This window comes from Salminus brasiliensis, chromosome 10, assembly GCF_030463535.1.
Source record: "Salminus brasiliensis chromosome 10, fSalBra1.hap2, whole genome shotgun sequence".
Taxonomy (NCBI): Eukaryota; Metazoa; Chordata; class Actinopteri; order Characiformes; family Bryconidae; genus Salminus; species Salminus brasiliensis.
The window spans coordinates 39,999,217-40,024,873 of record NC_132887.1 but is presented as its reverse complement, the minus strand read 5'-3'; the positions used below and the strand labels follow the sequence as shown (position 1 = coordinate 40,024,873).

Genomic DNA, 25,657 nt, shown 5'->3' with positions numbered 1-25,657 from the left:
GTCCCCATAGTCCATCTCTCTCTCTCTCTCTCTCTCTCTCTCTCTCTCTCTCTCTTCTCTCTCTCTCTCTCTCTCTCTCTCTGTAATGCAGTGAAAGCGTGATATAGTGTGTTGTAGAAGTGGGTTCCTCACAAATATAGCAACACCAGCTTGTGTGTGTGTTTCCTCTCTGTGCTCCCTGCTGTTAGGCCTCAGGCATTGCCCCACTTTTTCTCGTTTATATCAATTTGCGTGTGTGTATGTATATGTGTATATATATGTATATATGTGTGTGTGTGTGTGTGTGTGTGTGTGTGTGTGTGTTTCTCCTGACTGGTGTCCTACTGGAGAACCCACTGACCCTCTGCGCAGGTGTGTGTGTGTGTGGGGGGGGGGGGGGGGGGGGGGGGGGGGGGCGGGCTATAAGCAGTGTTATGACCCCTCTTACTGAGTCTTTACTACAGTCATAAAGTGTGAGAGAGAGAGAGAGAGAGAGAGAGAGAGAGAGAGAGATGCTGTGTAGTATTAGAAAGGTAAACCTTGTATTGACTGCTTTTTGGATTCCCATAGGTGACACACAACACCCCTATAGCACTGGTAATGTTGGTATGATTATAAATAATGACTTCAATGTAAAAATTTAAATAAATAAGATCATTACAGTGATTTATTTTTATGGCACATCAAAACAAAACAGAAACTAATAAATATTACATTAATAAACCTTACATAACTGCATAACTCAGACTTATTAATGATTAACCCCCCCTCTCTCTCTCTCTCTCTCTCTCTCTCTCTCTCTTTCTTCCATCTTTTTCTTTTTTTTTTCTTTCTTTCTCTCCTGCCCCCCCTCTCTCTCCCCTCCATCACCCTCTCTCTCTCTCTCTCTCTCTCCCTCTCCCTCTCTCTCCCCTCTCTCTCCCCCTCTCTCTCTCTCCCTCTCTCTCTCTCTCTCTCTCTCTCTCTCAGCAGAACGTGTTCAGGGACACCAGTCAGTATGTGGTTGGTGAGCTGGCGGCTCTGGAGAGTGAGCAGAGGCAGATTGACTCGCGGGCGCTCGTGTGGAGAAGCGTCTGCGCTATCTCATGGACACAGGTACCGCGCCCAATTACGCCGCAAACAGCACCGCCAAATTGAGCGTTCACTAAAACTCTTGTGGAGTTTGGGAAGTGGTGCGTTTGAAGCGGGGATGGAGGGGCCGGCCCTTCTCTGGGCCGCCGCGATAAGCCCCCGGCTTCACGGGGGCCGATAACGCCACTGATAGCCAGCCGCTATTGAACACAGCCCGCGCAGCCGAGCGCAACACACAGCGTATATCTGCCCTTCATTGATATGCTGGAGAGAGAGAGAGAGAGAGGGGTGGGGTGGAGAGGAGAGGGAGAGGAGGGGTGGGGTGGAGAGGAGAGGGAGAGGAGGGGTGGAGAGGAGAGAGCGAGGGAGAGAGCGGGGGGAGAGAGAGGTAAAATAATGTTGAAATAATGCTGCACACACAGATACATGCTCCTGCACCTCCATCTGCATTAAACACACACACACACACACACAACACACACACATATATATGATGTAGTGGAGCGAGAAGAAGGGTGGAGAGGGGGATAGAGCGAGGGTTGATGAGACTGAGAGAGAAAGGGGTCAGAAAGTAAGAGAGGAGGAGGAGTTAGAAAGGAGGCAGTGGGGAAGAGGGCTAGAGAGAGAAAATAGGATGAGAGAGGGATATAGACGGACAATGAGAGAGCGAGAGAGAGAGAGGGGGGAAAAAAGAAGGGTGGAGCAAGGGTTGATGCGAAGGAGAGTAAAGGTAGGAAAAAAAGGGTAAAGCGAGGCAGGATAGAGTGAGGTGAGAGACAGAAGAAGGATGAAGAGGAGGGTGGTTTTTGGGGGCGGGACCAAAGTCCAATTACAAGTATACACGTGTGTGTGTGTGTGTGTGTGTGTGTGTGTGTGTGTGTGTGTGTGTTGAACTGGAGTTTTGAGTGTGTCATTTTTTTTTTTTCTGCTGCTTAATCCTTGTAAAGGCATGATGCTCAGCTACAAGCAACACCTACACACACACACACACACACACACACACACACACACTGTCGCTTCGGCTGAAATTGGAGACCAGCGTCCAGCCGCTTCATACTAAACAATCATTTCCCCACAAGGGCAGCTTCAGAGAGAGAGAGAGAGGGAGCGGAGAGAGATGGATGGAGTGAGTGAGTGAGCGAGCGAGAGAGGGAGGGAGGGAGGGAGGGAGGGAATAGGCGTCTGGGTTTATATGCTTCTTGCTCTCGTATCAAAACTATCTCCCCATTTGTGTTTGTCAACACCCCTCCACCCCCCCCCCCCCCCCCTCTCTCTCCACCGCTCCCCCCGTCCCTCCACGCCGCTCTTGGCTGGTCTCGAGCTCGTACAAACCGGAGCCATTGTGGCGGCCCTGGAGGGCTTTCCCTGCGATGTGATAGAAAGCTGGACCCGCTGGCCACTCACCACACAACCCAAACAGCCTCAGATACGTCTATACACACACCCTCTCTCACACACACACACACACACACACACTCGCAGAGCCGGACAGAGTAAGAGATACCCACCTGAACACACTGCATGATACCCACCTGCAGTGATCAGCCAAGGAGCTACTGAGCTACGAGGCTACATGGGTACATCAATTGGCATCAGACAAGCTATATATATATAATATGTTTATAATATAATATGATATGTTTATAAGGCATAGTGTATCAGTGTAAATGTGAAGTTTTCCCCCGTTCTGATACAGTGTGTTATATAATGCAGTTTATATTATATTTAATGTTATGTAAGGTAAGTCCTGTGATGGACTGGAGGTATATGTTCAGGAGGTATTCCTGCTCGTGCCCAATGATTCTGGGTAGGCTTTGAGCCCACCGCGACCCGGCTGAGACGAAGTGGATGAGAAAATGGAGATATACATGTGTATATATATATATACACATTTAATATATTCAATTTATCTTATATAATATCTATCCATTTTCTCAGAGACACACACACACATATATATATATATATCTCATGAGATATTTTAGTATTTAATGAGTTCGAGAATTCCCTAAAACCCAGCGGACAGCAGTTAGTCCCATTTCTACATTTGGACCTTTGTTGTACAGTTACAGTTATGTATTCCTGTTCTAAATATGATATAATGTTTATATTTGATAAAATATGTAAACGTGGATATTCTCAGGGATTGGGTCTATGCAGGCAACAGTGTTTTGAGGGTGAGTGTGTGATACAAGCATATAGTTTGTATGGTGCTAATTGGTGTAACATATGCTTCCATTGCTTGTTCGCCTACATTAGCTTTGTAGCTCCAGTGGAGTCAGACTAAGTAGTCAAACTTCTTGTGTCTTGGCTGATGAGCTGCGTGTGGGTTAGGAAGGAAATCTGAGCAGGTTGGAGAGTTTCCTGAACTGTCGCTTTAAACCCTGAGCTGATCTGCAGATGGGTGTGTAATACTCTGCAGTACTTGACTCCGCTATGCTCTGCATTACCCTTGTTGAACCGCGCTACGCTACATGAGCTACTCTTTAGTATACTGCACCCAATTACCCCAAACCGCGGTTAATCCCCCTAATTGCATATTGAAATGGCCATAAAAGAGCCTCTTACACCCACATACTCTTTCACTGAGATAGACTAATTATTATCTCAAACTAATTATTATAAACTATTATGGATTCCTCTGCTTTTGATGTTATTGGTTGTGTGTGTCTGATGCTCTCAGATGAAGTGCCGGGGGCGGTGGGGGGGGGGGGGGGGGGTGGGTGTGCATAGATATTTTTTTATGATCTGGTTATTAATCTTCTTCAAATTAATGACTTGGTCAGTCTCCACCATGACTTGGTCAGTCTATACTATGACTTTGGTCAGTCTCTACTAAAGAACCTGGTCAGTCTATACTATGAATCTGGTCAGTCTCTACTAAAGAACCTGGTCAGTCCTCCGCTATGACTTTGGTCAGTCTCCACTATGACTTTGGTCAGTCTCCACTATGACTTGGTCAGTCTATACTATGACTTTGGTCAGTCTCCACTATGACTTTGGTCAGTCTCCACTAAAGAACCTGGTCAGTCTCCGCTATGACTTTGGTCAGTCTCCGCTATGACTTTGGTCAGTCTCCACTATGACTTTGGTCAGTCTCCACTATGACTTGGTCAGTCTCCACTATGACTTGGTCAGTCTATACTATGACTTTGGTCAGTCTCTACTAAAGAACCTGGTCAGTCTCCACTAAAGAACCTGGTCAGTCTCCACTATGACTTGGTCAGTCTCCACTATGACTTGGTCAGTCTCCACTATGACTTGGTCAGTCTCCACTATGACTTTGGTCAGTCTCCACTAAAGAACCTGGTCAGTCTCCACTATGACTTGGTCAGTCTCCACTATGACTTTGGTCAGTCTCCACTAAAGAACCTGGTCAGTCTCCACTACGACTTGGTCAGTCTCCACTACGACTTGGTCAGTATATACAATGAATTTGGTCAGTCTCTACCATGGATTTGGTCAGTCTATGGATTGTTTAGTATCTATAATGAACTATTTAGTGTCCACTATGAATTAGTCAGTAACTATGATCACTTCTTCGGTATATACTATGGAATCTTTAGTCTCCACTATGACTTGGTCAGTTTCCACTATGACTTGGTCAGTCTCCAGTATGAATAACGTGGCTTTTGGTTGTAATGGATCTGAATGTAATGGTTGGTTCTTCTGAACAGTTTTGGTGAAATATTGATTTATCATCTCTGAACTCGTTTGTGTTTTGGTTTGATGTTCGTTTATTAACCAGGTCTTCATTTCATTCGTTTGTTTCTGAGCTTTCTAAACGGGATCGGCTCCAATCTTAAACTTCTTATTTCTCTCTGTCTGTCTCCCAGTGTCTGTCTCTCTCTCTCTCTCTCCACCCCTCCCTCTCTCCTCCCCCCGCTCCCCCTCTGCTCCCTCCTAGATTAGGCGCTGTGCTGAATTCACTGCCGTTTTTCGGTTGCGTCGGCGCTCCCCAGAAGAATTCACAGTAATTGGGCTGCTTAATTTATTTACTGGGCGCAGTTCACAGCACATTAGAGAACGGAGATAATTGAACAAGAATTGTCAAGTGTCTTCTGATATCAGGCACATTACAGAAGGGAACGCGCATAAAAACTCCATTTCTATGCAACCATTGTTTATGGTAATTAAGTACACAGATTTATTCCTTGGTTGCCTTCCAAGCTTATGGCAAGCGCTATTGTTGTCCTCTATTAATATGTAATCAGTAAATAGTTTAATTTTCTAATCTGCAGTTGGAGAATTCACTTTCTAACAACTCTTAATTACGCCGGTGCCCTAATGATGCGGGCGCCAATGGACCCGGGCTACCGTAAACGGAGGGGCGGCTCCAGGGGAGCGGCCGCACCCCCCCTCCGCTTAATGAACTTGTTATTCTTTCACCAGAGGGAGCAGTGTCCTTCACACCACGGAGGAAAAAAACAAAAACACACTAAACGCTCAAAAATGTGCTCAGCAGCCGCAAACACACCATCACCACTAACCCGGGTCCAGATCACTCACCTCGCAGCTTTAGTAATTTAATTATTAATGTTATGATTGATTTAGTAAATGTGTGAATTATTCAGTATCTGCTCTGTAGGATTAGTTATCCTTTATGAATGATGTATGTATGTGTGACATATGCAGTAAGTGTGTTTAAGTTATTGAAAAATGAATAGTCCTGAATAATCTATTATTAAAATTATTATTCATAACTTATTCAGTAGCTGAATTACTCAATCTAGTATGAGTTAATTATTAACTACTGTTCTGATAGCTACTATTAATTATTAATCAACTAATAAATGTTCAGTATCTACTGTGGACTGTTCAGTAATCTGCTGTTAATTATCCAGTATTTACTTAATTAGTTAATTACAGTATGCACCATGAGTTAATCCTTAACTACTCAATTGATTACTATGGACTATTCAGTAACTACTATGAATCATTTAGTACCAAATCTTAATAATTCAATAATTACTATGAATTATTCAGTAATTACTACAAATTACTCCACTACTATGAGTACTATGAGTTAATCATAGTAAACTGCTCAATTAATATCTACTATGAATTATTCAGTATCTACTATAAATTATGTAGTAATTACTGTGAATTACTCAGTAACTACGAAGTACTCTATGTACTGAGTTAATCCTTAACTACTCAATTGATATCTACTATGAATGATTCAGTATCTACTTTAAATTATTCAGTAATTACTATGAATTGCACTAACTGAATTACTTTGTGGGCTAGAAGTTAATCATTAATTACTATAATAATAACTGATATCTACTGTGAGTTATTCAGTATCTACTACAAATGATTTAGTAATTACTATGACTTACTCAGTAACTACTTTGAATTATTCAGTATCTACTATAAATTATTTAGTAATTACTATGAATTACTCAGTAACTATGAATTACTCGGTGTGTACTGAGTTCATCATTAACTACTTAATTGATATCTACTATGAATTATTCAGTATCTACTACAAATGATTTAGTAATTACTTTGACTTACTCAGTAATTACTATGAAATATTAATTACTCCATACCTACTATGAGTTAATCAGTAACTACTTCATTGACATGTACTGTGAATTATTCCGTACCTACTATTAAATGTTACGTAATTACTGTGACTTATTCAGTATCTACTATGAATTATTTAGTATCTACTATGAACTACTTAGTGTCTACTATAAATGATTGAGTATCTACTACACATTTCAGTAAATACTTTAAGACTTTTCTTTTCAGTAACTGTTAATTATTCAGTAACAGCTGTAAATTATTCAGTATCTATAAATGTAGTCATTACTACGCTGTGTTTACTTATGAACAGTAATTTCTTCACCACTGAGCGTTCTTCAGTATCCGTTATGAAGTCCTGTGTGAGTGTTAATCATGTTCAGTAGTTCCCGAGAGCGAGGGCTTGAAGTGTGCACCCTCACTCGGGCCGGGTTCACGGGGTTAAACGTTACATTGTCATTCAGATTCTCTTTTTTTCTTTTTTTTAAATAAACATGTCAACTCTGAATAAAGCGAAGCGCCGGGAGAAATGAAAGGTCTGCTCGCTCTCGGAGCGGTCAATCTGCGGCAGCACAATATCGCATTGAAGCGTTCCCGGGCGTCGCGGCGGAGCGTTATCGGCAGCGGCGGCGCTTTTGATATCCGGCAGCATCTCGGCTATTTATGCATTCATGCAACACATATGATTTTCAAATTGCCTTATAGCCCGCAACAATGAACGCAATTATGAAAATAATGGCATTTAAAGGCACTCTAAGAAGCTCACACCTACGGAGACGCTCGATAAGAGCGATAAAGAAAAGAGAGGAAAAAACAGAACCGAGTTTTAGGTGAGATTAACATATGTTTAAAAATTGCACTTGAGCCTGATAAGACTGACACAGGTTTTATTGCTCCCTAATCCCTCTCTCTCTCTCTCTCTCCCTCTCTCCCTCGCTCTCTCGCTCAGTCTCTCTCACTCAGTCTCTCTTGCTCCTTCTCTTTTGCTCTCTCACCCCCCCCAACCCCCCCCCCCTCGTCTCAGTCACAGAAATTCATACAAGACGGATATCGGAGGCTTAATGTAGTAGAAGGCCCATTTCACCCCGCCTCACAATAACACAGCTTCCCGTCCGTGGCTTTCAGAACACCACCACCTCTGCCTGGGGTTGGAGGGTTTGGGGGGGGGGGTATAACAACTGTGTAATTACACGTTAATAGTCCTGGCAGCAAACATATAACGACTAGTGATGTGTTCACTAGCACAGCTGGATTATACAGTAGTACCTTCATCACCTCACCCCCCCCCCCCTACTAAAATTACTGGATGGAGCACCACCATCCATCATTCCAGAGAACACAGTTCTTCCACTGCTCCACAGCTCAGTACTGGGGGGGGCTTTAGCTATACCCCTCTAAAGCCCATGCCTGGCGTTAGGCAGCATGATGGTGCCAATAGGGCGATGATGTTTATCTGCTCTGAGGAGTCCTATTCTAACAAACCTAAAATAGCTGAATGCATTTGTTAGAAGTTGTGTCCACAAACTTTCGGACAGCCTGTTGTCTTACGTGGTTGTACATGTGCCGCAACTGAAGGTGTTATATATGTAATCCATACGTATGTATGAAGACCATAGTACTCTTCTCTTAACCTGAGTCCTCTCAGAAGAGGAGGGTCTTCAGTCTGGGTTTGAGGACAGTGCAGGACAGTAAAAAGTCTGGACGCTCGTCTTCCGTGGATCTTAAAGGATGGCGGGTCGAGCCGAGCCGTACTTGAAGCTGGAAGGGCTCTTGGTGCAGATCAGGTTTTGACCATCGCCATCAAGTACGTCCCCATAGTTACGTCACATGTTATAACACTACTGTTTTTAACACTGCTGATGTGTTCGGCGTGTTATTACATGTGTATCAGCTGTAGTTTTGGCTTGTGTAGTTACGATGGCTGCACGGCTCACATGCTCTTGTGTGGTTATACATGTGTAATAAGATGTGGATAATGGCTTATAGCTACTGAGATACTTGTGTAATTCCAAACTGGAGTCCAAGCTGAGGCTTTTACATATATGGAGTTAGAGTATGGGCCTTATTACACAGATTAATGTGTCAGGTCTTATTACAGATACTTAATGATGATAAAATGAATTATTTATTTTGGTATTTATAATCTGTAGTAACAGTCTAATTACACATTAATGAACCATGGCAGTGTAACAGTGTAAATACTAGTGAGGTCTTCAGTATTAGAGCTTGTGTAATTCCACGCACGTCGATAGCTGTAACAGCTATGGTTATACATGTGTAATAACATGGTGATAATTGTGTTTATATATTTGAAGTTTTTACTTTTTCAGACGTCTCGACATTGTCTTACTTGTCCAGAAGACGCGCTGTGATGACCACAGACCCTTTATCGTTTTTATACATTTATATGTACAGTATATACCCCCCACCGGAAGTTATGCCGTTATTACATGTTATTAAAATGTTATTACACTTGAGACATTGTAATATGAAGGTTGTAATTAATACTTTTTTTAAATGTTATTTTGTTAATATTAGTAAATCCGATCATAGAAAATATATTTTAGTTAATTTTGTTTATTTATTTTAACCCCTATTTTTATGCCTCAAGTGTTACATTCACCCTCGTTTATTTAATTAATTTATTTATTTATGTATTTATTTATTTACGTATTTTCACTCTTTCAGACTTCTCTCTCACTTGAATGCTTTTTTTTCCTGCAGCTTTAATTCAGTTTGCCCTCATTTCAGAGGTGGGGTGGGGGTGGGGGTGCGTGGAGGGGTGGTGCTGGGTGTAGAAATAATTGCCCGAGCGCAGACGTTTATACTTCTGAGCTCCGCAGAGAGTCCGAAACACTATTGCTTGTGTGTGTGTGTGTGTGTGTGTTTGTGTATGTATGTGTAGATATATATGTGTGTGTGTGTGTGTCGCCGTCCCCCCCTTTAGTTTGACTAAAGATTTAAGCTGGGCTACGTGAGCAGCATGGGGATTCGTCTCTGAGCTCCCGCAACACAAACAGCCAGCGCAGCTTTAAGTATATTATCAGGCAAGTTCTTTCAGAAACGTATTGCTAAAGAAGCTTAACATTAATTATTGTAACTTTGGGAAGATTACATCCACGGCAGCCTTGTAAGCGGTGGCATACTCCTCTTGACCTCCTATGCATGAGCTTAAAGACACAAGAATGGCATTTCCCCAGCATTAATGGGATAACCAGTATAATCTTTCAACAGTAAGAGAGGAAAAAGTGTTTAGAGCATAATACCCTCCGTTCCGAGGAAGAGACTGTGTTCGGTGATGTCTCTTGTAATCAGCGCGCTCGAGTTTACATCACTGTATTAGAACACTGCAAACTCTCTCGCTCGCTCACTCTCTCTCTCTGTTGTTTGCCCTCCCTCTCTCTCCCTCTCTCTCTCTGGACTCTGCATGCCGGTTTGGTACCTTGTCCACTCTAATTTCAAAGACCAAAGACTTCATTTAGCCTCCCTGCCAGGCCTGCGCGGCGAGCGGCAGTAAGTAAAGCCTGGAGACAAACGCAGGAATTTGCCTCATAAAGCCGGCCTTTGGGAGAAGTCGGCAAAGGCCAGCAGCGGATCAGGAGGTGACTACCTCTTCAGATTTTAATGCCGGACTTTGCCCCCCTCCCCTCCTCTCCTCTCCCCTCTCCTCACTCCTTCTCCTCTACTTCAAGGGCTGGTTAACATGAGAATGGTCAGTTTTTACTCAGTCCTGCAGGTTTTTGCCGGGTTTGAAAATTCCATATTGGAATTCCAGAAGGAAACATTAGGGATGGTTTCTCTGATTCCCTGTTTTATCCTCATGGTTTTCTGTCCGCAGTCTGAAAAACTCTGAAGTGTCAGATTTCAGTCTTGCTTCTGTTGCTCTACCTGAACAAACACAGCCATGTCCGACGTAGCGATGCTGATATGGGAATTGTGGGACGATATTCCATATTTTTATTATTTTCATGTGCATCTGCTGAATTGTAACATCTCTAAATGCAGGACTGCGTCGACTGGAAGCTGCATTACGGAGCAAAACAATATAAAATCAAAATAAACATTAAAAAAGAAAAACTAAGAAAAATAAACGAAGTGCAGGAGTATTAGGGCCGTATCCCAGCACCACCTGAACACCCAAATATCTTATACAAGCCCACCGAAGCCCCAAATAGAGTCATGAAATCACTCATCTTCAGCAGTGATGCTCTGACTGCAGTAAGAAGGTTATTTTGTAGGAAGGGAGTTATTATATTATATTATTATTATTATAAATGTATCGCTCACATTTTATGTTACTGGAGGCGTGGGTAAAGATCGAACCCCTCAGACCCTGTGTATAAGCCCCCCCACTCTCCCAACTGTATTACTGTCATATTAACATCAACTGCATAGGCCCCAAAATAGAGCCCTGTGGGACCCCACAGGATACGCTGTGTTAGGATTAATAAACAGGGTGTAAAGGGTTAAGTGGACAAAGTGGAAAACTCTTCTTCAGCTTAATTTAACATTAGAAAAAATAGGGAAATTGATCAGAAACCTTGTATCTCCATTTGTGTCTTTTTGCACATTTTGACATCATATGAATCTGAAACCAGATTCAAATCAGTGAAATATGAACATCTGTCCAATATTGATCACATTTTAACCATTTCTGCCAGCACAGATTGTCCAAATCATGTAGCAAATATGAAATAGCTACATTTTTATTGTATAATTTTTTTATGACTATGGAAAAACACACAACTTCCATTAAAAAGTTATTTCAACATTTGCGACCTTCCACCTTTTCTTTTGTTTACATTTGTTAACATATGCTACAATTCTCTACATATTTATTTATTTATTTATTTGCATTTTTCGCCTCGGCTTGCTTCCGAACACGGTTCGCTCAACATTAAAGACGAAGGCTCGTCTTCATCACCCTCGTGTAATCTCTCCGGCCGGGTTGTGAGATGTTGAAGCAGCAAAAACAATTTAATTAGTTAAGTTGCAGCACTGACTTTCCCCCTCTAATGTACCCCCCCCCCCCCCCCCCCCCCCCCCAACCCACCATCATCAGCTTTTCCCACATGTGAGGAAGGCTTTTTTTTTTTCCTCTCTCTCTCCCTCCCTCCCTCCCTCTCCTTTCGGTCTGGTGTCAGCCTTTCAAACATTCTTTAACAGTTGGATGAAAGGGGATTTTTAGGAAGATTAGGGAACGGGATCCTCCAGGCATTGTCTGAAAATCTTAAGATAAAACGCGCGGGGTGGATGGAGTTGGTGGGAGGGGTGAAGGGGGGGGGGGGTGTTTTGTTGGTTTGGGGGGGGGTGGTAGTCTTCTGCACTGAGAGATGTGTAATTTCCCCCCCTATATATATACCCTGTGTTGTGTACTGGCCTTGTTGGTGTAAAGTTAACTACTAGCTAACTATCGCTAACGCTGCTAATGTACAGCAGTTCAGGCAACTACCGATAGGCCTGATTAGCACCCCCCCATCAAAAAAAAAAAAAGGGGGGGGGGTTGGGGGGCAACAATGACGCCGCTTATTATAATCTCTCTTTTATTGAAGCATCTCGAGGCCTTTTCATCGCCGCCTCTCCGGCTGCCGTTCCAGTAGCACTCAGCCAAAGCTCGCAGTGTCTCGCCCCGCAAAGCTGCTCTGGCACCCACAAGCAGACACACAGACCCACTCGCAGCCAAAACTCCACAGATCTGCACCCACCACACCCCCCCCGAAAAAAACCCAAACACCCCCCCCCCCTTCTTTTTTTTCTTTTGGATTTCTAATGCTTTTCTGTGGCGTCGCATGATTTCAGTCTTTATTCCTTTTCTTTTACAGTCGGTTGCTTGTTTAACGGCACAGCGGCTTTCCCAGGTCGCCAAAGGTTATCCTAACTACGATTCAATTAAATGATACTCTACATGGACTAAAGTATTGGGACACCTGCTCGTTCATTGTTTCTTCTGAAAGTAAGGGGTTTAAAAAGAGAGTGTCCTGCTCCAGAGGGTCCTATTCTATTGGCAGGACTTCTCTACTGTGACTAGGCAAGCTGTGAGTGTGTGTGCATTTGCACATCTGTGTCAGCAATGGGTGCAACTTAAAGTAGGGTGTCCACAAAAAAAATGGTATTTGGGTGTATTTTTGCTCTCCGAGCCCGAATCCGGTCCGGACCGGTCAGGACAGGACAGGTCTGCGCTAAAGCTAGTTAGCATAATTGATCATTATTTGCTTTCCGAAAGGCGCAAGCGTAATTGAATTTTCGCAATGCGCTCCATTAGTGCAGCTTTTCATATGGTAACTGATTAAGACACACTTTACAATTAAGTGTAATGACGCAGGGGGTCGGCCTGTAATTAGGGCTTTCACGTGCTAACGGCCCCGCCAGGCTAGCCCAGTTGTTGTTGTTCATTTGCCTTTGTATGGGCCTCTCCGGGCCACGCATTCCTGGTGGCTCGCTCCAGTCACCTTTATCATCCCGGCTAGCCCTCTACCTCCGCATCCCAAAGCGAGCGAGCGCGAGCGAGTCAGACCGGCTCATCCCAGCTAATGGAAACGACAATTTAACCGCTATTGTTCTGCTGTTAGCTCGCTAAGTAGGGAGAGATGCAGAGATAGCGAGGGAATTGAGCTTCAGTATTTACAGTAGGGAGGAGACTCATTATCAATTTGTCCTTAAGCAAACCTGAGAGAGAGAAAGAGGGGGAAAAAAGGGAGGGGGTAATAGTACAGGGAGGGGCAGAACAGCGGGGGTCGAGGGGTAGAATCCACAATGCAGATGTGGGAAGGAAGGCTAATAGCGTTAGCACATCCATTACTCCCTCAGCTTAATTCATTAAGCAAATTGGGCGGCGACCGTGTTGGCTCTGTTGAAATGCGTGCAATATGACACTGCTCAAATTTGTTCTAACACATGGCCCGGGGGGGAAGGTCCCGCCACGCTAACGCAGGGGGAGGGGCCAATTATGCAAAGAGTAGCCCAGGAGGGCCGGAGCGACAATATGTACACACACTGGAGGCACCTCCACACTAGTTATCTTACTGCTCCTGTTCTCTTTATTAGCAGAAGACCACCGCAGCTTCTGCAGGCCTTCTCCTGTAGCGCCGAGGCAGATTTCTACACCAGGCTTTTACAGGCTTTTCCACTCCTCCTCCTCCTCCTCCTCCTCCTACACCACCACACTTCAGGCTGTTTAGTGTGCATCACACCCACCACTGATTAACTTTAGGAATGTAAAGATGGGGATCAATAGCTTGAGCTTGTGTTTATAGGTAAGGATTATAGGTAAGGCTTTAAGACGCTGATGATTTCAAAGTGGAGGGAGGATGATGGGGAGATGCTGAGTGAGGTGGTAAGGTCTGCAGGCAGGCCGTCCCACCTGATGAACGTCTTATTATTATTATTATTGTTATTATTATATAATCAAAATTCTTTAATGTAGCCAAGTTAATGATAATATAGACAGCAATTCTAATCACATTTTTTTTTTTTAATGCCTTTTTTATGGCATGAAGCCCTATTGTCATAGCTACATCCTGATCATAGCTACATCATTGCCATTATCATCATGGCCATAGCTACATCCTGATCATAGCTACATCCTGATCATAGCTACATCATTGCCATTATTATTATCCTGATCATAGCTACATCCTGATCATAGCTACATCCTGATCATAGCTACATCATTGCCATTATTATCCTGATCATAGCTACATCCTGATCATAGCTACATCATGGTCATGATCATCCTGATCATAGCTACATCCTGATCATAGCTAAATCATTGCCATTATCATCCTGATCATAGCCACATCCTGATCATAGCTACATCCTGATCATAGCTACATCATGGTCATGATCATCCTGATCATAGCTACATCCTGATCATAGCTAAATCATTGCCATTATCATCCTGATCATAGCTACATCATTGCCATTATCATCCTGATCATAGCTACATCCTGATCATAGCTACATGATTGCCATTATTATCCTGATCATAGCTACATCCTGATCATAGCTACATCCTGATCATAGCTACATCATTGCCATTATCATCCTGATCATAGCTACATCCTGATCATAGCTACATCATGGTCATGATCATCCTGATCATAGCTACATCCTGATCATAGCTACATCATTGCCATTATCATCCTGATCATAGCTACATCATTGCCATGATCATCCTAATAATCATAGCTACATCATGTCCATTATTAAATCAGTGGCATTATCATTATTGATCATCTTAATGATACTAACTACATCTGTTGACCTGTCCTCTCTGATCAGCGGCCATGTGGTCTGCTAACGGTCGGCGGTAAACGAGGGCCCAACTGAGCTCGATCCATTTGGCCGTGTGTTAGAGGTTGTTTTTGTTGTTTTCTGGTGACTTCATGCAAACTCAGATACATATGCATGTCTTCCTTCTCCTGTCCTGGAGGGGCTCTCTTTTACATGCCCCCCCCCAACCCCCATGCCAACAGGCCTCTCCTCTGTCAACTAATCAGTGCCTCAGATAGATGCATTGTGGCCCTATGCAAATCTATTTACATTGGAATAGGGCACTCGGGGGATGCTAAACCCAGGCACCGGAGTTTGAAGAAAGAGAATACCCAAGGCCAACAAATAAATGAAAGTTTGCCCAAATCCGTGAGATAATGGGCACTGTGTTCAGACTAACCACGGAGGAGAGATAAACGCGGGGATTACTTGGGGGTTTTGCATCAGTTGCTTTCTGCTGGGTGGCCTCACTTGTCAAAAAGGGTGGAGCGGGGGGGAGGAAGGCGAGAAAGAGAAGGTGGAAGAAAGAAAAGGAGGGAAAGAAAAAAAAGCGTTTACCGCACGGACGTTCACATGGCACATTGAGAAAAGGAGTACGGCTAATTCCATCAAAGCTGGAGAAATCAAGTATTAATTTATGCTGGCCCCTCCCCTCCCCCCGTAGCCATTGTGGCTTCAATTGTTGATCACTTCGGTAACATCTGGTCTTGGTCTTTTTTTTCTTTTTCTTTTTTTTTGAGGGGCATCAAGCCCACCGAAGCCCCAAATAGAAGAGCCATGAAATCACTCAGATCTTCAGCAGTGATGCTCTGACTGCAGTAGGAAGGTTATTCTGTAGAAAGGGAGTTATTATATTATATTATTATTATAAATTTAGCGCTCACATTTTACGTTACAGGAGGCGTGAACAGCGTCCCGAGCGTTAGACGGATTCGTTGGCTAAAGGGTACAGTCTTGGATAAAGATCGAACCCCTCAGACCCTGTGTATAAGCCCACACTTCGCCCCCCATTCTCCCAACTGTATAACTGTCATATTAACATCAGCTGCATAGGCCCCAAAATAGAGCCCTGTGGGACCCCACAGGATACGATAAACCAAATGACTACCGAATAATTCAACAGTATTTTCTGTATTAGGGTTAATAGCAAGAAAATACAGATAGAGTTCAGTGGATAGAGTGAAAAAAACATTTGTCTATAAAAATATAATAATTTCATTTAGCATTTTGATTAGATAAATTCAAGGAATTGAATTATACCCATAATGTGAATCTGGCAGGTGTTCTTTACATTGCTGCAGAATTTCATGATGAACGGATCAGTAGAAATCGGAGCGGGAGAAAATCTTTTTACATTGACTTTTATTGAAAGTTAAGAAGGTTCTCGTGTAAAATTGCGGTTTTGGAGATTTGCTTAGATTATTTATTTATTTATTTATTTATGGAGGTTTTTGCTTGATGGTGATGATACACCGAGCGCTCTATAGCACTGGATACACGTGGGTATGTGTGAATGTGTGGATTTCCGTGTCACGGAAGACTGCGATCTCCTCACTAAGCTAAACTCGGAGAATTGCGTCCGTATGCAAACACTTCGTACTGGTTGTGATTTAGATTAAAAATGCTGAACAGTTCTACTGTTGGAAGCTTCTCCGCTACGCAGCGAGGCGGCGTGAGTCCGGCCCGGCGTGGCCCCGGTGCTTGCGAAGGTGTCTGCAGAGATGCTGAGATGTGCTGTTTGAATGGAGGCTTTGAGGGGCAGCAGATTATGACTTGCATGGCGTCCTCTCCCAGCTCGGGGGGAAATGAGCTGTTGACATTCTTCGGGGTCATCATCCGAGATAGCAGGCCAACCACCAGGATTTACCTGATAAACCCGTCCAACTAGACCTTTATCCATTTCACTACAACTAGGAAAGGTTGAGGCGAGATGGGGGCCGTTAGCAGCAACACATTTATTTATTTATTTATTTATTTATTTATGAATGAAATTATTTTATTTCCCTCCCTCCCTCTGTGCCAAAGCCCCCGGCTGTCCGCCAGCGGATGGGCGGTGGGGAGGGAGGGGTAGTGCTGAAATGATATTTGCACACTTTCTGAGCAAACGTATGTCAACACGTTTTCAGACAGCTATTAAAGACCCAATCAGGAGCGGCGCGGGACTGCTGCGGGATTAGCCCAGTGTTTACCAACAGGCAACACGGTAAACGTGCTCGGTGCTGTTTGCCGTTCAGAGCGATGCAGCAGGTGCTGAGTAGGACTTTAAAGTGGCAGTTCAGCGAAACACTGTACAGTATTTTGACAAAAGTATTGGGACACCTGCACATTCACTGCTTCTTCTGAAATCAAGGGGATTACAAAGAGCTGATCCTGCTTTTCTTAGAGTAACGGTCTCTACTGTCCAGAGAAGAAGACTTTCTGATAGATTTTGGAGGAGGAGCATTGCTGTGAGGATTTGCTTGCATTCAGCTACGAGAGCAAGCTAAAAATAGGGAGGTCAGGATGTTAGATGATGATCACCATCCCACCTCATCATCCCCAACTCGGCCAAAAAGAATAAATGGAGCTCCACCACCATCATTCCAGAGAACACAGTTCTTCCACTGCTCCTCAAATACCCCTCTAGCCCACGCCTGGCATTAGGCATCTTCTCCTAGTCCTAATCTATTGGCAGTACTTCTCTACAGGGACTAGACAAGCTGTGTGTGTGTGTGTGTGTGTGTGTGTGTGTGTGTGTTCATACATCTGTGTCAGCAGCAATAGTATCAGCTTAAAGTAGCTGAATGCTCTCATTAGAAAGGGTGTCCACAAACATTTGGACATGTAGTGTAGGTGAAGAGGTGGCGAGCTTTGGTGCAAAGAGAATGCAGCCAACCTGTCTTCATACATTAGCGTTAAACACACTGTGCCTTTAGGACTGAGATATTTAAATGAGCTCTCTTCTGATTGGCTACACTGTATCCGGCCTTACTTCAAAAGCTGTCCAGGCTAAAACACTCCTTATGCCTTCAGCGTGAATGTGAGCTGAATAGGTGGATATTTACTTCTAAACATGAAGGCTTCAGGGGGTCTCTGAGCGATGCCAGTGGAGAACCTCTTCGGGTTCTCTTAAGAACCGTATTTGAAGAAGGTCTTAAGGACAGGCCTTTAATGTGAAGGTTCTTCACCAGTTTACAGCTTGTTAGCTGGTTCTTTATGGAACTTGAGGATGGTTGGTAGCAGCTTTATTCGGTACGAGTTTGGGGAAATGAATAATTGTGGGGGTTTGTGACATCATAAAAGCAGTGGGTTTAGTGCATGGTACAGATGGGGGGGGGGGGGGGCAGTGCTTAAATGCTCTTTAATTTCAGGGAAAATGAGGGACTGGTTGAAGGCCTATTCACACCTGACCCGACCGGGAGCGGAGTGGGACTGCTGCGGGATTAGCCCTGTCTCTGCTAACAGACACCTCCGTAAACGTTGCCGCAGCTACGGAGTACCACTTTAAAGCAGTAGTTCAGCAAAACACTTATGTACGCTTTATGGACAAAAGTATTGGGACACCTGCTCATTCCTGGTTTCTTCTGAAATCAAGAGACTTTTGTTGGAGTAACTGTCTCTACTGTCCAGAGAAGAAGGCTTTCTACTAGATTTTGGAACAGGAGCATTGCTGTGAGGATTTGATTGCATTCAGTGACGAGAGCTCATCATCCACAACTTTCCCCAACTCAGATCAGCCCAGAAGCTGGGTTGGATGAAGGCTCTGTAAAGTCCACTTTTCCTGCTTCTGTGGAGCGTAAACTGTCAGATGCATGGGTCGCGTCAAAACGGACCGCGTGAACAGCCTTAAAATAATAAATAAATAAATCAGTCAGTCAATAAATCATCAGATCTACGCTACTTTAGCTTTACTGTGTGAGCGTAGCCTACATTTAGCACAGTTACTGTTCCATTAGCTGTTCCAATAGCTGTTCCATAACATGCAAATACACCCAGATACCCGGAAGAGCGCTCAGGGTCTTTTTATTGGAGGTCGTTGGGTCGTCTTAACAGGGGTGCAGTCTGACGTACGTTGCCGCACAAGGTTTCCTATGGAGCGTAAACGGTCGGATGCATGGGTCACATCAAAACAGATCGTGTGAACAGCCTTAAAATCAATCAATCAATCAATCAATCAATCAATAAATCATCAGATCTAGGCCACTTTAGCTTTACTGTGTGAGCGTAGCCTGTATTTAGCACACACTGCTGTTCCATTAGCTGTTCCTTTGGCTGTTCCATTAGCTGTTCCATAGCTCTCGGGGTCTTTTTATTGGAGGTTGTTGGGTCGGCGTAACAGGGGTGCAGTCTGACGTACGTTGGCGCACAAGGTTTAAACGGTCAACGCAAGGTAGCCGTAGCTACGCCTCCGAAAGTCCCACACGCGAAGTCCTCGTCTGATGACGTGTGGAGAGTCCTTTCCATGTTTTTCAGAAAAGTATTTTTATTTTTTTATTTTTTCCCTTTTCCCCTTCCCATAATTCTCTTGTGTAACCTGGGGCTAGCACAGTTCCCCCCGCTGTGCGGTAGACCCGGCGCAAAGACAAAAGCACAATGAAACAGAGAGCTTACCACCAACCGCTCACGCCGGAGCTCTAGAGTAGGCCCGCTATACATCCCGGCCTCTCCAATTCTGTCCCGATGCTAATGAGCCGGCTCTGATCTTTCCTCCGCTTCCCGTGTTTTCAACATCTTCAAGGACCACATGGCGCTCGCAAAATAAAGACAACTAAATGAGAATTTTTAACGCTTTTTGTGTCGGCTACTCCGGAGCCTTTCAGCCGGCTCACTCATTTAATCTTCCCTCCGAGGAAGAAAGGAGGGGGAAAATGGAAGAAAAGAAAAAAGGTAAAATGTGCAACAAGGAGTTGGAGATGGTGGAGCGGATGGGGGAGGGGAGGGGCTTTGCTGGAAGAAGAGAGACGCAGGGTTTGAGGTGTTTCGAGCTCGAACTTTTCCGCTGGAGAATTAAAGTGATCTCTCAATCGCGCAACATTAAAACGTCAGTTCGGGTCCCGGAGAAAAAAAGGGCATAGAAATCGGCGTAGCTTTTTTTTTTTTTTTTTTTTTTTTTTTTTTTTTTTCTTTTTTCGCCCCTTCTTCTTCCCAGGCCGCCTTTCCCCAGCGCTCAATAATATCGCTGACGCGTCCCGCGCACCGTCCACTTGAAAGGTCCCAAACAAGGCCCGGAGATAAAGGGTGAAAGAAGGGCCCCGGGCTCGCCCTGGATCCCCCGCTGGCCGCTCAGCCTCTCTCTTTAATAGCGGCGTTCTCTATAAAAGCCACTGGGAAGTACCTCACATTAGCTCTGAGGATCACTAGTTAATAGGATGATGTCTTTTAGCTTTTGTTATGAGATTATTAACCGGGATAGGTTTCTGTTCTCATCCCGGCCACGACTTGGAGAGCCTGTTGAGCACAAGTGCTAAAATGCGGTGTCCCCCCGCATTGTCCCAGGCTCCGCATTGTCCGGGTCCCTTTTAATGAAACACCTTGTTCTGAAGGGCTTCACCAGGTGATCTTTCTTTTAGGCCTCTCTCATCTGCCACTCGTGTAATATTAATTACCTGAAGTGTCCTGCTTTTTTTTTCTCTTTTTTTTTCCCGAGGCCCTTCAGTCCGGCCGCTCCGCGTCGAACGCCGGGTCCAGAGTGGAGAGGAGAATGAAATGATAGTAATAGTCCCCATCAGAATGAGAGAGCAGAAGAATAGGATCTGTGTTCCAGTCTTCTGGAGGACTTTTAGCCCAATTTTTTTTTAAAGGGTCGTTTTAGAGACCTAGAGACTTTTGTACCAGCCTGGTTATTGGGAGTTGGGAGCGTCAGTTGTGGAAACATGGCCTCAAAATTACAGAGAGTTCAGTACAGTGTGGTGCCGCCTCAGTTTAATACATGCTAAAGTTGCCATTTCTAGCTATTTTAAGTTCTACACTATTTGTGCTACAATCAGTATCATCCCTTTCACATTACGGCCCTGCCCGCGGGATCCGAGCGATCAGCTTAGAATCTTAGAGACTTCCCACAACATACAGCGCATCCAACAAATGTAGGCCAGGGATTTTCCCCCTCAGTTCCACCTTCTCGCTCCGGGAGGACCATTGCAGGTAGCCGGTACTTACTTGTGAGAGGCTTAGAAACAGTGATGGGTTTGCTCCAGGCTGAGGAACGTGTTGAGAAACGTAGAAAGAGGCTCGTACTGAACGGTGAACTCAATCTCGAAGGGTGGCCTGGGTGGGACGTCGCACCCCCACTGTATATATTGCATCTCTGGACTGGCCGTGCATCTGAAAATGCATGATGTGATCAATCGTAATGATAATATTGGCACCTTGATTGTACATATTTTACAGCTTCCTCAGTTTAAAGCGTAGAAGTTTGTGTTTTTAGTCTAATTCTACATTTTTCAGCTACAATCAGTTTTAAAATCAGTGTTTTATTTTCTCCAGGCTGTTGAACGTGTGGGAAATTGAGAAATTGCTCGTATTGAACGATGCAATCCCCAGTGTAATCTCTCTGGGGACCTGGATGGGACGTGGTAACCCCACTTTTTGAATCATATTTGGTCATTTTTTGGGGGGGATTGCAGGGTTTATTGTTCATCATCAGCACATTTAATAAGTCATTAATCATTAAAAAGAACTGCGTCTTTGGACTGAACTGAAAATACAGGATGTTATTGATCCTTATGGTGATATTGGAGCCTTGATTTTATACATTTAACAGATTTCTCAATTTAACTTGTAAAAGTTTACCTTTTTCGTTTAGTTCTACGCTCTTCACGCGACATCGATATGATTAAAATCAGGGTCCAGGCTGCTGAATGTGGTGTTTGGAATGCAGAGGGTCATATTGGAGAGGTTTATTGTCTTCAGGTTTTTCATTACTTAGGTACTGAGTCTCTGTACTGAATACATATCAGAAAATCCACTGTTATTAATCCTGATGGTGATCCTGTTGACCCTATTTGACCCTTTCGAATTGGTCGTATGGTCATTCTTGTCTGGTCTTTTCAGACCTAATCTCCACCCCTGGACCCAGTGCAGTACACTGTCCTGTTCCACTGTGAACCTAAGCTGGAGTATTTCCATATATCTTTCTATTTGAATGGACCAATAGAAATGCTCCAAAAGGACTTAAAGGAATAAAGTCTTTGCCCATTGACTCCCATTGAACAGTCAGAAGATTGATCAGTCAGTTAGTCCTAAATGCTCCACACCAGTAAACCATAAAGCAACTCGTGCTTCAACACCTCCGAATATTTGACCTTCCGCGCCCCCTCTCGCATCGCGCCTTTCATCCGTGCGTCCGCCCGCGTTTCCGTCCCTGTGCATCTCGTTAATATGTGGCGTGTGTGACGCCGCGGCGGGGTTGTAATGTAAACTGCCTGTCCGGGCCGTTGTGCTCATAGCCAGGGCGAGATAGTGGCCAGGCCGCCCAGGGATTAAGGCTAGAGGTGCAGCCCCGGCTGGCCGATAGTCTGTCAGGCCGTGATAATGTTTATTGATTAAAAAAACACACAGTTTAATAGAGTGGGGGGGTTGTGGACAGAGATGGACGTATTTGTGATTGCTGGAGGTTGACGGACAGAGCTGGCCTAAAATTCATATTGCCTCCCCCTCCTGCACCGTGACAAATGTGTAATACTGTCGCGAGGAGCGTCGCCGAGACGGGGACTTTTATTTTAGAAAGAAGAGGGAAGAACATACGACTTTAGTGGAACTCGAGTGGAGTGTGTAACAGGTCAGCCTTTCTGTCGGTCAGTTGATTTCTGCTGGGTTCAAGTGGGGGGGGGGGATAAAATAAAAAAATATATATATATGCAAAAGTTTAGGCATCCCTGGTCAAAATACGTTCACACCCACTTAGTAATGTTTATTCGTTTTTTTTTGCAGTATAAATATTTAGGAGAAAATTATTTTAAATAATTAAATTCAGTAAATAAATACCAATTGTGTCTAAATTGGAAAAATATATATTGGTTTGTATCTTTTACAGGATTTATATTATACATATTTTTGTATTATTTATTTATATATACATATATATACATATATATGTGTGTGTGTGTGTGTGTGTATATATATATATATATATATACACATATATATTATATGATATATATAATACATAATTTATATATATATATATATATATAGAGAGAGAGAGAGAGAGATATAAAAATGTGTGTATATAGTCAATCATTCATATATAGACATATACATGTATGATTATGTACACACATCTATCTCTGTCTCTCTATATATATATATATATATATATATATATATATATATATATATATATATATATGTGTGTGTGTGTGTGTGTGTGTGTATATATATATAGAGACTCTGAACAGAAGTCCAGGTGAATTACTGGGACGAGAGAATTGAACGTTTTGTGGGTAAACTGAGGGTGAGAGTGAGAGAGAGTGAGAGAGAGAGTGAGAGAAATCTATTATCAGCGAGCTGTTTGTTTTACCCCTCCCGCAGAGAGGGCCTCGAGTGCGAGGTGTCTCGCCTGTTCGCTGGGCTGTTTGCGGAGGGTGTGTTTGCGTTCTCGGCAGCGCTGAGACGGATGAGAGTGCGGGACGTATTAGAGCAAACCCATATCTCCACTCAGCCTCTTCCTACCCCCCCCACGCACACACACACACACACTCACACACTCTCTCTCACACACACGTTCAAACAATTACATAAAAGGATGGCACGATAACTGTGTATGTACAGCGCAGACTTTCCTCTCATTAAAAGCGACTTTGCCCGTCCTGCCGCCGGCCGCTGGCGTCTCCCGCCACAGTTTAGGGCGCTTATAGTTATGAATTCTTTCTCTTAAGCCGCAGAGCAAGCAGGCGTGGGTCAATAATGCCGACGGCCAATTGAAATCTTTGTGATGGGGGGGGGGGGGGGGGGGATTGGAGCCTTGGTCGGGAATTAAACGGTGAGCGTTGGGTTAGCGCAGATATGTCGGTGCGTTGTAATCCAGCTGGGAAAAACTTCCAGAGCATCTGCTGATACATGCAGATCCAGGTTACAGCCCTTATTCCCGGCTGAAGTTCAGGTGATGGGGGAGTCGGATGTTGGAAAGGGCCAATGATGAGGAGCGTGATATTTATAATGATAATTATCATAATAATAATAATAATAATAATAATAATACACATTAGAAATTAAAAGAAAAAAGAAACAATTCAGTCCAGAACTGTTTTTTTTCTGCTGTAAATAATTTCCTTATTTTACATATTATTTTACCTTATTTTGTCAGATAATGTTACATTTATGACTGACGCTCACATCCAGCATCTTATTTAATTAAGCAGTAATTAATAGATGTTATTTAAATGCATTTAAAAAATGTATTATTTTGGCTTTGTAAAAAATTGTTGATTTGTTTGTTTTTTTAAATCAGGAAAAATAATAAACAAGAGACTGGTGGTAGCAATGATGTGATTTAGCGTTCTTTACGTTATTATCAATATTGACCTTTCCGTTTTTCCGTTTTCCGGATTTCCACCGCCGCACTCCCAGCGCTCTTTTCATTTTCTAAACCAATGATATGCCTTGTTGCTCCCTCGCTCTCCGCGGTCACTTTAAAGGGGGCCGATCCCCCTGATCAATAGCACGGAGAGTAAGAGGTTCGCGGTTAACCAGTTTGGCATAAATAAGGGAAAATGTGTTGTGTCCATTTTGAAGCTGGTGACGGGCCTCCTCAGCCACAATGGGCCGAGCTTTATCCCGAGATTAGGTATTGTGCCTAAAGCAAAACTACCTTCCTTCAGGCCACCGCGAGGCTAGCGCGGCCCTTTCATTTCACGCTAACAAGGCTGCTCCATGCCGCACAGCCACTCCAAGTAATTAAATCAATCCTTTTGTACTTACCGCTCTCTCTCTCTCTCTCGCTCTCACTCGCCCTCTCTCTCTCTCTTTCTCTCTCCACTGACGAACGACATTCTGCTTATTGCCTTCATGCATATTCAGAAACGACTTGCTGACGGACCTTTTTAACGAGGTCCTGCGCAATCACACACTCACAACAATGTTCATCTTGTTCTTTTTTTTCTTTTTTCTTTTTTTTTTTCTTTTTCTTCTTCTTCTCCCACTCCTTGTGAAATTGTCTCTCGCTCTGATTGTGGCGCGAGAGGGACGCGAGAGAGTCACCCCCGCTTAAAATAAATTGTAAAATGTTTCAAAGGAGGGAAGAAGAGAAGAAAAGCAGAAGAAGAAAGGGAAAGTGAGCGAGCCGCGGCGAAGTTGAGATGTGGCCCTTAAAACTCCGATAGACAAATTGGATTAGTGGCTATTGGATTAAACAAGAAAATGGTGGGATAAGAAATGAGAAGAGCTTGCTGTGATCACAGGATTTAATATATTTCTTTTCTTTCTCCTTCTTCCTCTCCTCCTTCCTCCTCCCCCTCCTCCCGTTTTCCCTCCGTCCTCTTTTTTCCGTAGTAAGGAAACCCAGCTCTTAGCAGGGCTCGCCACCAGATCCAGGATTAATTTGTAATTGTTCTCCGTTCCTAATACCACTGAAAGATCCCTATCACAGTCGAACCGCCGAATTTGCTTTCTTTTTTTCTTCTTTATTTCGGTGACAAGTGACAAGCAAAACAATCCCCCTGATGTGTTTTTGTTGTTTTTAATATTTTATTTTAGTTTACTAAAATCAGATCCGGCCTTTGAACGCATATTTGTGCGTTTACTCTTATTTGGCAAATCATAAATGACATGTCATTTTACCCGGGGTGCTCAAACTTTTGCATAAGACTGTAGATAAACACATGCTAAA

At 43.6% G+C, this 25,657-nt stretch overlaps 1 protein-coding gene across 1 annotated transcript in view; it reads left to right on the top strand.

The window, feature by feature from the left end:
* Positions 1-25,657, top strand: part of ehbp1 (EH domain binding protein 1) — a 120,415-nt gene that overhangs the window by 69,541 nt on the left and 25,217 nt on the right. Inside the window, 2 exon segments of the mRNA XM_072688907.1 lie at positions 949-1,030; positions 1,033-1,074. Of these exon segments, the coding sequence (XP_072545008.1) occupies positions 949-1,030; positions 1,033-1,074 (124 nt within the window).